This window comes from Syngnathus scovelli, chromosome 10 (assembly GCF_024217435.2).
Source record: "Syngnathus scovelli strain Florida chromosome 10, RoL_Ssco_1.2, whole genome shotgun sequence".
NCBI classification, from domain to species: Eukaryota; Metazoa; Chordata; class Actinopteri; order Syngnathiformes; family Syngnathidae; genus Syngnathus; species Syngnathus scovelli.
In genome coordinates this window covers 3,773,306-3,784,592 of record NC_090856.1, presented here as the reverse complement: position 1 = coordinate 3,784,592, position 11,287 = coordinate 3,773,306, and the positions used below count along the sequence as shown (strand labels likewise).

Genomic DNA, 11,287 nt, shown 5'->3' with positions numbered 1-11,287 from the left:
AAAAAAGGGAGATGCCGTGCTTTAAACCAGTGCAAACTACTGTAATAATAATAATAAATGTGATGCAGTGCAGTCAACACGGCTTTTCATAAAATTCGACTTCTCTGTGAAATCCGACTTTTTTAAACGCACCGCGTAGAATGCCTCACACTCAGCACGACAGTGCCCCCTGAAGGAAGTTAGGAGCACAGCAGCAAATGTTTCAGAAGTGGACGACACCGAGCGTCACCGAACCGACAGGAGCCGTAGGAGCAGACCGGAACCACCAAATAGGGCTACCGCGCGGGATTGACTGACCGACACGTCTTCTCTCGGAGGGGGAATAGTTCATTTAACATCACTAATTACTCAGTTCGTCCCCTATAAAGGTGGATCGCGTATGGCCGCGAGGTGAGAAAACGAACGATGACGTTAGCTCGCTAACTAGCTTAGCTTTAGCTTCCACAGCCAGGTGCATACGGAATAGCAACACAGGTTGGCCAAAATAAAATTGTTAACGTTAAACCGAACAGCTGCTTAACATATAAACAACTATTTTTCACTTTGATTTGAAAACCAATATGGCTATTCTCATGCATAGAAACAGCATTGACGTTATGAAAGAGCGATTGTTTTCTGGACGAGGAGGAGGAAGAGGTGAACTTGCTTGCGTGGCTTACTCATTCGTTTATCTTAATATGTTTAAATAAAAGAAAAGATTTTTGAACGTTTATTATACATGTTTTTTTCTAAACTGTAGAACAGCTTAGCATACTAGTAGAGCTGTCATGTTATTAGTGAGGGAGAGCTATGCACGAGTTGACATTTGCGACCTGCAAGATTTGTACTACCTGGGAAGACAATAATAGAATTTTGTCACAAATAATACTTGTACGCCTTTGGCAACTCCATTTTAGACTACTATGACATTTCTGCACAGTAATAGGGTCACTCACAGGGTACTCGTGACATCAAAAGTGACAAACTACTAGTACAAAGACCTTAACAAATTAGAAATGATCAAAGTGAGGCTATGGTAGTTGAAAAATACGTTTTTGAAATCAGTGAATAATCATTTTTATTGTCATTTCCACCTCAATCAAAATAATTGTGATTTTTTTATTATTTTATACTTATTTTGGAATCCCTCATTCTCTTTCTAGATCAATATTTGCAACAGTCAGGCTGACACCATCAACTGGCAGCAGAATGGTTGTTTTAATTAGGGCATGGCGTCAATCTGTGGTACTCAGCAGCGGATGTCTCGGGGCGCAAAAGAAAATCAATGGTGTGACCGGTCTGAATTTTTCCCTCTTAGGCGGCCGCCATTTTGCCGGCGGGGGGGTGGCGCGGCAAGGCTGAGGCTGTGAACGAGGCGAGGCGGACATGAAGCTGAAGCAGCGCATAGTTCTGCTGTGTGCCGTGCTCCTCCTGCTGGGCCTGGCCAAGATCTTCCTGCTGGATGGCGGCGAGGGCTCGGCGGCCAGCAGGCGAGACCTCAGGGCCTTCCGCAAGGTCGCTCTCTCAGTCCCTCACTTGCCCTGCGACCCGTTCCTTGTTTACAAAGTGATGTTTGTCCATTAGATGGAGGCCAGCCTGTCGCTGGCGCGGGGCGCCCGCCTGGCCCACACCCTGCAGTCCCCGTGGGAGATCGCAAACCAGTGGGTGGGTCCCAGAGAGGTGTACCCCGAGGAGGCGCCCGAGCTGGCTGCCGTTCTGAGCGCCCTCAGCCAAGCCCGCATTGAGCGCGCTGATGTGGGCTACAAGGGCACCCAGCTCAAGGCCTTGCTGGTGCTGGACGGGGGTCAGAAGGTGGTCTTCAAACCCAAGAGGTCTTTTAGAACTTTTATTTCTATGCTTAAGATCATTTGTCTTTTGTATTTGGCTTATTGGTACCACACAGCTGTTTTGTTGTCGCTGTCTGACAGATACAATCGCGACTACGTGGTCGAAGGGGAGCCGTACGCCGGTTACGATCGACACAACGCCGAGGTGGCGGCTTTTCACCTGGACAGGTGCGTCACCTAAACTCATTGTCATGCCAACCGACATGCTCACATCCCCTCATTCTACCGTAGGATCCTGGGGTTCCGAAGAGCGCCCCTAGTGGTGGGAAGGCACGTGAACCTGCGCGTGGAGATCAAGCCGGTTGCCAGCGAGCAGCTGCTCGGCACCTTCCTGACTCAGGGCAACAACACGTGCTTCTACGGGAAGTGCTACTACTGCCGGGAAAGCGAGCCGGCGTGCGGCCAGGGCGACATCATGGAGGGGTCTTTGACGCTGTGGCTGCCCGATGTCTGGCCGCTACAGAAGCACCGACACCCCTGGGGTCGAACGTACCGGGAGGGCAAGCTCGCCAGGTGACAGATATACTCTTAATGTGCCATTGTCATTATAATCGTAACATTTGTTGTGTTTGTTCTCAGGTGGGAGTACGACGAGAGCTATTGCTCGGCGGTTAAGAAGATGGCGCCGTACGACGCCGGGCCACGCCTACTGGATGTCATTGACACGGCCATCTTTGATTATCTGATCGGGAATGCCGACCGGCATCACTACGAGAGTTTCCAGGACGACGGCGGCGCGAGTATGCTCATCCTGCTGGACAACGCTAAGAGGTTTTGGAGAAATCTTACATTTTATGAGCAGTAGATTTCAACTAAATAGAGGTTTAAGTCCGACAAGTGCACACTAATTGCCTCATATTCCTCATATTTGTCTTTTCAGCTTTGGCAATGCCGCCCTGGACGAGCGCAGCATCCTGGCGCCGCTTTACCAGTGCTGCATGTGAGTACATCTTTCAACTCTCACTCTTCACGTAAAAATATATAAATCGACCTCCATGATTTTGGCTAGGATCCGCGTGTCCACCTGGAACCGCCTCAACCTGCTGCGGGGCGGCGCCCTGAGCGCGGCCATGCGGCAGGCGCTGGCCTTCGACCCCATCCGGCCCGTCCTGGCCGAGCCGCACCTGGCCGCCCTGGACCGCCGCCTGGCCGGCGTGACGGCAACCGTCAAGCAGTGCATCGAGGCCCACGGCCTCGACAACACCTTGGTGGAGGACCGCATGAACTTGCCGCACCCGTGATTTAAAGAAAAAAAAAAAAAAAGCTGACTTTTTACAGGGGGAACTCACCTCTTGTTTTTCCTCCTCATGGACGTGAGGTACTTCTTAAGAAGCTCGAAGGAAGGAGGAAGCGCGCCGTCAGAGAGGTGACAAAAAGCCAAGTGTACGTATTTAAATGAAGTACCATAGATATACTTCATGTGTTAATTATCATAATACAGCGTTACACGATTGTGTGTATGAATGCGTGTGTGTGTGTGTGTGTACGTGTGCGAGGGAGCAAAGTTGCCATACTGTGCCGTTAAGCTACTGACATTAGAGACTTGAACAGGGGAGGGAGGGGGCGGGCGGGGCGTCATCTTCAATATTAAACAAAACATTCATTTGACTGGGTGTTTTTTTTTTTTTTTTTTTTTTGGACACACTTGATTATTTTTTCCCCACGAGCTTCTGTGGAAAATTACGAGATGTTAGAAATACAGATCAGACAAACCCTGAGTGAACTATCTTCAAACATGATCAGGCAGGTCTTTTCCTACTTTTTGGAAAAACGGCTTAGCTTGTATGTTCACCTCCACTGATTTATAATATGGCTAACTTCCATCGAGATTTATCTTAGCCAAGTTATGTAACTTCTCTCTATCAATAATTGATTTTGTCCGTTGGAAAGAAAACCCATCAGTATCTGTTTTTGGGGAAGCTGTTTGTGTGAAACTTTGAATTATTTTTTTATCTCTTCTGAGACTCTCTCTCTAGTTTCATCAGCAGACAAGTTTGTTAAACATTTACAGCTGATTAGCGGTGAAATTATGCTTTCGTCTGTCAAACTTGCGTCATTCCTTCACGTGCAATACGCAACAATACCCTGCACAAAAACTCCTCAAGCTACCTGAGTGTTGACCTGCACTGCAATGGCTTTTTCCATGGCACATGTCCAATCTCTCCAGGAAGTCTCATAAGTAAAATATTTCAGGCATAGCCGTTTTGTTGATTTATAACATAATTAGGCTGCACCAAATAATTATTACATTGTCTGCTTCTAAGTTGTTTTGAAAGTCTTGTAACCTGTGAACCTGCAGGAACATGTACTGTTTTTTTCCCCTCTGCTCAAGTCTGGGAAAAATCAAATGTTCTCACCGTTGCACTAAGAATATTTTTCTGTTTCGAGACAGGTAACAAACCCAAACTTCTCCACTAAATCTTGTGACACTCAAATGTTTTTAGCTATTTAGAACATCACTATATTATAAGATCTGTTAACGCTATCCCCAAATTTGCAATTAATAGGTTAAAAACAATAATGTAATGATCCTAATTTTTTTTTAGCTGCCTTGTTTTTGTCTGAATGCATGCCAAAAGCTCTTTCCCGTGCGTTTCGCCTTGCAGGGAGATGTGCCGATCATTTGCATTTGTGGCGAAAGTGTTGCAAGGTGGGATCATTGCAGTATTGCACTGTTTCAAATTCTAATATGGATTATTTTTACTTGTTCGACTTATAAAGTTGATAAGGCAGTGTAAAAGTGTCGAAACCCCATCGTAATCTTGGTGAACAGGGAATGTGGGTGGTGACGCAAGGTCGGAAGAAAGTGTAGGTGGTGGGGGCGGGATAATATCCATAAAGAAAAGATAAACGGAACGGACTAAGTTTCTCCCGTGTGCGTCGATAAACACTGAAACGCAGTGCAGAAAAAAAAAATTATATTTATTTATTTCAGTCAGGCTGCGCTCGCATGTTGCATGCAAGCCCGGAGTGACCAGTCTGAAGATTCTGGCCAACTATTAAGTTTTATTTCAACTTATTTGTTTTCTCGTGGCAGGAAAATTGCCAGTGGCACAAATGCAGTGATCATAAAGTGCTATATTACACGTGATCTGAAAGGAGGTTTCCATCATTAATCAAATTAAATCTGTTGTGGTTGATGTCTTTTTTTAGACGCAGGTATTCCCTCTTTTTTATTGCCCAGAGGGGAATCCCGGTACCATGTGACATGTCTCGCCAAGTGTGGGCGACTTATCGTCACACCCTTATAAAAGCATGCGATCTGCATGAGTGGCGAGATAAGTGCAAATGGAAGATCATCAGGTAGAAGCTATGCCACGGGAAGAGTTCGGCATGTTGGGCGAGACGGCAGACATCAGGCCGGGTGCAACCAAGCAGAGCGCGTGCATCAGATCCGTGGCGGTCTTGATTGGAATGCTGCTACTACTGGCTGCCCTACTACTCATCCATTTGTACCCACGCATCCAGGTGAGACACTTTGTGCACTCACTGCAAACTTTTTTCTTACTAGGTCTTTGTGCATACTTATATTTGCAGACCAGTCTATTTGGAATAAAACTCTTGCAGATTAAGATTGGGTTTTGGTTCAGGGTTGGGATCAGGTCAGGATTAAGATGAGATTTGATTTAATGGGAAAGGTTGAATAGAATAGATCTTTATTGTCATTGTCACACATCAGTGCAAAAATAAATACAATAAATAGAATAAAAAGTTAAAAATACAAAATAAAAAACACACAGAAGAACATACACAAACATGATTTTTTTTTTTTTTTTTTTTTAGCGGCATTTCATGTGACTACCGCTGTAGAGTAAAAACTGTTGGTGAATCTGCTCGTCCTTGACCTAATCGATAATTGATTACTGCATTGTAAGCTAATTAATAGAACTTTTGCCAATGTCTCTCTGCAGGGTGCCAGAGGAGCAAGCAACAGAGTCAAAATTAACATGACATGTTCAGTCCAAGGTGAGCCTTCTGTTTCTATTTTGAGCATCCAGCAGATGCTGACACATCTTTTTTTTTAATACTTTCCTCCCTAGAGAGTGATGGACAAGAACACCACATCTTCACCGTGACCCGAGCGGCCACCTACTTGATCTACGGCTGGCTGGCTTTCTCTGAGGTCAAAGAAAAGGAGTCGGTGGACCTCAAGCAGACGTATGAAGGGAATGAGATTATCATTCAGACCAAAACCAGAAAGTCCGAAGTCTTCTTCTTTCATAAACTCAAGATGGTCGACCGTAGCAAGGTGAGCATCCACTTCACTGGCCAGCACGCCAACGGCGCCTTCCACATCTATGAACTTTAACAGACGCCCTCGTTGTGCTACTTTTCACACGGAAGTAGAAATCATTTGGTTTGGTTTTACATTAACCATGGTTTCACGTTCATATCTTGCTTTGTTATGATTTTGGCACTTGGCAGCAATGCAATTCATCTTAAATCTCCTTTTCAATGTTCAACAAAAAGCTGTATTAATGCATAATTACTCTGAAATGTAATATACTATACTCTATGCATTTATAAATATATTTATCTATCTGTATTTTTGAGTGTCGACTATGTCATTTGAACCAGTTTTTCAAGTTGTTCCTGTATGGCATGGGTGTCAAACTCATTTTTTTCGCGGGCCGCATTGTAGTCATAGCTTCTTTCGAAGGGCCATTATGACTGTCAACCCAAATAAATGTATGAGCACATATTATAAACAGTAAAAGCTACAAAACAAACTGACAAATAAGTTGTTTTCAAATCAGATGAGTAAAAACTGGTCAAATATTAAAAAAAAGATATTATTAAAAGAGAAGACAATTTGCAATTCTAGTAACGACACACGAATTTGATGCAGAATTTGTCTTCGCGGGCCACATAAAATGATGTGGCGGGCCGTATGTGGCCCCCGGGCCTTGAGTTTGACACCTGTGCTGTATGGGCTTCAAAATATTATACAAATCATTCTGTCTAGAGAATTTAAGGGGATCATTACACAACTCCCATATGGTCTAGCGGTTAGGATTCCTGGTTTTCACCCAGGCGGCCCGGGTTCGACTCCCGGTATGGGAAAGAGTTTTGGACGCGATTGTCGAGCAGCTTCTCATATCACCATGACAAGTTTAAAATAAAATAAAAAAATTCAGAAGTGTACAATGAAGTTAATATAAAATCCATCAATTTTCTGAAACGCTTATCCTCATCTGGCGAGACAGTTCAGTCAATTTTATAATATGATGGACATCGTTTTGGGAAATCAAGTGAAACCATTTTGTAGTTCTGAAGAAACGCCAATAGGTGACGCTATTGCTCTGAAAACTCCTTCCTGTTACTTCACCATCACGTGACTATCATGTCTACTCTGAGAATGTAAGAAGTTAAATTGTAAAAAAAATAAATAAACTGAAACATGAGACAATTTCCCAACATGTGAAATCATTTCGTAAAATGTCCGTTACAAAATCTAGGCTTTATTTAAATATTCAAAAATATACAACTGTTTTTTACAACATGTGAAATCACTTTTTAAAAATAAATGTAACATAAAATAATGATAAAACAATTAAAACGTGGGAAAAAACATTTGCGGTGATTTGATAAAAACAGATTTACACTGCCGACAGATAAACTCGCTTAACTGAAGTTCAAAGTTATTGCTGACTTTTGCGGGTGCAGTGCAAACAAAACTGCCGCTGCCGCTGTCACCGCAGGGCTCAAGACCCCGATGACAATATTAGCACAGGAAGGAAGTGCCTGCCAGACCTTTTGCAGACACCAAGCTCCTGTTTCTAAGCGCCTTCATCTCACTGGCATGCAAAGCAAACTCAAAAACGTGCACATATGTAACCCACAAAAACCCAGTGGAGAGATTAACACACATTTTCGTCATCGTTACAAAATATTATTTTCTGGTGTTGTTCGTTTCGTTGGTTCTTTGCAGTCATTACAAGAACGAAATTGTGATGATAACCATAGAACGGGAAATTATGTGGACAAGAACATTGCGGTTCAACCACTTTCGTTTCTTTACTTGACTCAAATTACTACTAGATATACTGCTTTATAAATAATCTTGAGTTGACAAAATACAAAAAGATGTTAACGTAAATAAGCCTGCTTTTTATCATCTTGAAAAAGTTGTGTTCAAGGACTCGTGTTGAATAAATATAATGCTACACACATCATATTAGTGTTAATGATCTCTTTTGGCAGCAATGTGATGACGTCACTCCCAATCAGATTTTGTAGAGTCCGAAGAAGTTGCCGTGATTGGAGTGACTGATATATTGGGGGTGGGACACGTTGACCAGGACCTTGTCGTTTTGGTGAAGTCTCAGAACCGACGCCAGGTAACTATCGGCGGTCCAAGAATGGCGATCCTTCGCTTCGCTCCGCCGGGAGCAAAACCCGATCCGGTGGGCCTCCATCAGGGTCTTATCCCGGGTCGTGGGTGACCTTACAAACACGTTGTGTTCGAAGGAGGACGTGGGCGAGCAATGCTTGAAGATGAGCTCCACCCGCGAATACACGTGGTAGAGTCCACTCTGGTTAACCTGCAAGGCGCCGTCCTGCACCCGGTAGGCCACGCCCCCGCCGGTGAACGCGACGCCGACGCGTGGCTCCCAACGAAGCGTTTTGGGGAAAATGTGCTTTTCGATTCGCCCTGCGTCACAAATAGCCCAGAAACTGTAAGTGTCATGTTTGATTTTGGTGTGTTTTTAACAATTTATCTGAAATCGTAAAATTCTTACCTATGACGTGAGCCGCAGTCCTTTCGTCATTTTTGTTTTTTTCCCCTCCAGCTTTATCTAAACCTTAAAACGGAAAGCCACATGACGTCATCAATTCAGATATTGGTCACAGTTTGGTGATTTTTGTCAAAATTTACCGATTTGCTTCTCAGCTCTGATCAACTCTTGTTCTTGCTTGAACTCGCGTGACATCTAAAAGAAACAAACGTGATGAATACGTGATGACACCTCTGCTCACGTTCTTCGAATTAAAAGGACACCACATCCTGTCTTTTTGAAGAAGTGACCACACAAGTCAACCACAAAGTTAAAATTTCACAGACATATATAATTTGCATTGAAAAGTTCATTGTGAAACAAACTTTTAGAGTCATCTTGGGCCTTACCTTCTTCACATCCTTCAACTGCATCTGCATGTTGTACATCAGGTATCCGCCAAAACCCAACGCCGCAAACACCAGCAGAAAGAGCAGCAGGACCACCGCCACGAGCGTGGAGATGCTACCGTCCAACCTTCGACGCCTCTGGTGCCAGTTGGGCAGCTGACCAGGATGCTGCTGCTGAACTCCATCCACGAAGAACACGGGATGGCTCTGGTCACAGTTCATGGCGCCGCTCGGAATGCGAGACGTAGGTAAAGTGACGACGTGTCATTTGCAGGCAACACCGCCACCCACAAAGTCCTCCCCCTTAAACTTAGAACTTATCGCCTTGAGACTCGACGGTTTGAATTCGCTTCAGGACGTGAGTCACAGTCATCTGTCCTACTTCTATCGGATGCCTCCACCTCTTTACGTCCAATGTCGTGGGCATGAAGTGGAGTGGAAAAGATGATGAAAATTGAAATCAGGGAAAAAACTACAAAACAACAAAAACAAGTGAAAAATTTGACATTTTTAGTGACCCCAAAACAATTTTTTTACGTGATATGAACTACAAATTATAACCAAAATGTGATTTTTTTTTTTTTTTTTTTTTTTTCCCCAATTGTAAAAAATGGTCATATATGAAATGAAACAATGTTGCAAAATTTGATAAGATTTAAAATATGAAAAAATATCAAAACGTAACGGTTTACAATGTTTGTTAAATCTTAAAAGTGTGAAAAATATAATTTACTAATTATAAATACACAAATTACAGACAAATTACAAATAAATACACAAATTACAAACAAGTTTTATATATATATATATATATATATATATGTACATATATATGTGTATGTGTGTGTACAGTGCCGTGAAAAAGTTTGTGAACCCTTAGGATTTTACAATATATTTGCATTTTTTTAAAGAAATAACGGAGACAAGTTCACAATAGTGTTACAGAATGGTGACACATTGCCATTATGGCTGAATACAAATTAATAGGACTATATTTTAACTATAAACACACAAGAATAACAAAATAATGAAAACGCAGTTGTGAATAAGTTTGTGAACCCTTGCCAACAGTCAGAGTTAATAGCTTGTTGCACCTCCTTTAGCAGCAATGACTTCTTGCAATCTTTTCTTGTAAGTACTGACGAGTCTCTCACATCGAGCTGGGGAGATTTTGGGCCACTCCTCCCTGCAGAACTGCTTCAGTTGTCCAAGGTTTGATGGTTTTCTTTGGTGCACTGCTTTTTTCAGGTCCGACCACAACATTTCTATCGGATTTAAGTCTGGACTTTGACTGGGCCACTCCAGAACATTGAATTTTTTCTTTTTGAGCCATTCCGATGTTGATTTACTTGCATGCTTTGGATCATTGTCCTGTTGCAGCATCCAGTTTCTTCCTAACTTGAGCTTCTTTACAGACGGTTTAACGTTTTCTTCCAGAATATTTTGGTAAACCTCGGAATTCATGATTCCTTCTATGATGGTAAGTTGCCCTGGTCCTGCTGCTGCAAAGCAGCCCCATACGAGTACTCGTCCTCCTCCATGTTTTACAGTAGGGATGAGGTGCTTTTGTTGATAAGCTGTGTTTGGTCGTCTCCAAACAAATCTGTTTTGATTTTGGCCAAAAAGTTCTATTTTAGATTCATCAGTCCATAAAATGTTGTTCCAAAATTCTTGAGGCTTTCCTATGTGCTCTTGAGCAAATTTTAACCGAGCTGCAATATTCTTTTTTGATAGTAATGGCTTCTTCCTTGCTACCCTTCCATGAAGGTTATTCTGAGCCAGTCTTTTTCTGATGGTGCTGTCATGAACTTCAATTCCTTTGCTTGAGAGAGATTTCTGAAGGTCTCTAGAGGTAAGTCTGGGGTTATCAGTGACTTCTCTCACCATCTCTCTTTCTGCTCTGCCTGTTATCTTCCTTGGACGACCAGATCTTCGAAGTGAAGTAGTTACTCCATGTTCTTGGTACTTGTAAATCACTTGTCTTACAGTTGAAACATGTAGCTGCAGATCTTTGGCTATGGTTTTGTAACCTTTTCCAGATTTGTGAGCTGCAATTATTGCTCCTCTGTGGTCTGGAGACAGCTCTTTAGATCTTCCCATTGCTAGATTTGTAATGTTTGTGTCCACGCAGGTATAGCTCTACTAAATGACAAGTACATTCAGGTGAGTATACAACAAGTGTGGCTTTAAGGTCTGTCAAGTCACATGAAATTACCCGAAGTCATCTAGTATTGAAAGACATGTCACACAGTCAGTTTTAACTTCTATAGGTGGAAAGGTTCACAAACTTATTCACACCTGTGTTTTGATTTTTTTGCTATTTTCTTATGCT

General features: G+C 42.8%; 3 protein-coding genes and 1 non-coding gene across 8 annotated transcripts in view; 3 read left to right on the top strand and 1 right to left on the bottom strand.

Annotated features, from left to right (window-relative positions):
- The first annotated feature begins 160 nt into the window (after positions 1-160).
- On the top strand, positions 161-3,434 carry fam20b (FAM20B glycosaminoglycan xylosylkinase). Of its 2 annotated transcripts, XM_049764240.2 has the most exons (9): positions 161-390; positions 1,143-1,224; positions 1,298-1,494; positions 1,564-1,811; positions 1,908-1,994; positions 2,058-2,339; positions 2,406-2,597; positions 2,707-2,766; positions 2,836-3,434. In XM_049764240.2, the coding sequence occupies exons 3-9, from the start codon at positions 1,366-1,368 to the stop codon at positions 3,065-3,067; spliced, it is 1,230 nt and encodes a 409-aa protein (XP_049620197.1). In that variant the 5' UTR covers positions 161-390; positions 1,143-1,224; positions 1,298-1,365; the 3' UTR covers positions 3,068-3,434. The 2 variants fall into 2 exon arrangements, with proteins under 2 accessions (XP_049620197.1, XP_049620190.1); XM_049764233.2 differs by lacking the exon at positions 1,143-1,224 and having other exon boundaries at positions 166-390.
- A 3,384-nt stretch (positions 3,435-6,818) lies between these two features.
- trnae-uuc (transfer RNA glutamic acid (anticodon UUC)) lies at positions 6,819-6,890 on the top strand. Its single transcript has one exon. It is a non-coding gene; the product is annotated as a tRNA-Glu (tRNA).
- Positions 6,891-7,268: 378 nt separating this feature from the next.
- On the bottom strand, positions 7,269-9,177 carry faslg (Fas ligand (TNF superfamily, member 6)). The gene is made up of 4 exons (XM_049732255.1): positions 8,956-9,177; positions 8,707-8,761; positions 8,570-8,632; positions 7,269-8,481 (listed from the first exon to the last, which is right to left on the bottom strand). The coding sequence occupies exons 1-4, from the start codon at positions 9,175-9,177 to the stop codon at positions 8,054-8,056; spliced, it is 768 nt and encodes a 255-aa protein (XP_049588212.1). The 3' UTR covers positions 7,269-8,053.
- The window catches only part of LOC125976224 (flavin-containing monooxygenase 5), a 50,417-nt gene continuing 48,188 nt past the window's right edge, over positions 9,059-11,287 (top strand). For 3 of the 4 annotated variants that reach the window (XM_068652176.1, XM_049732246.2, XM_068652174.1), the window contains exon 1: positions 9,063-9,203. The gene's annotated coding sequence lies outside the window, so the exon portion shown is untranslated. Of the gene's footprint in view, positions 9,204-11,287 lie in introns of all 4 variants that reach the window. The other variant, XM_068652175.1, reaches the window with a different exon arrangement.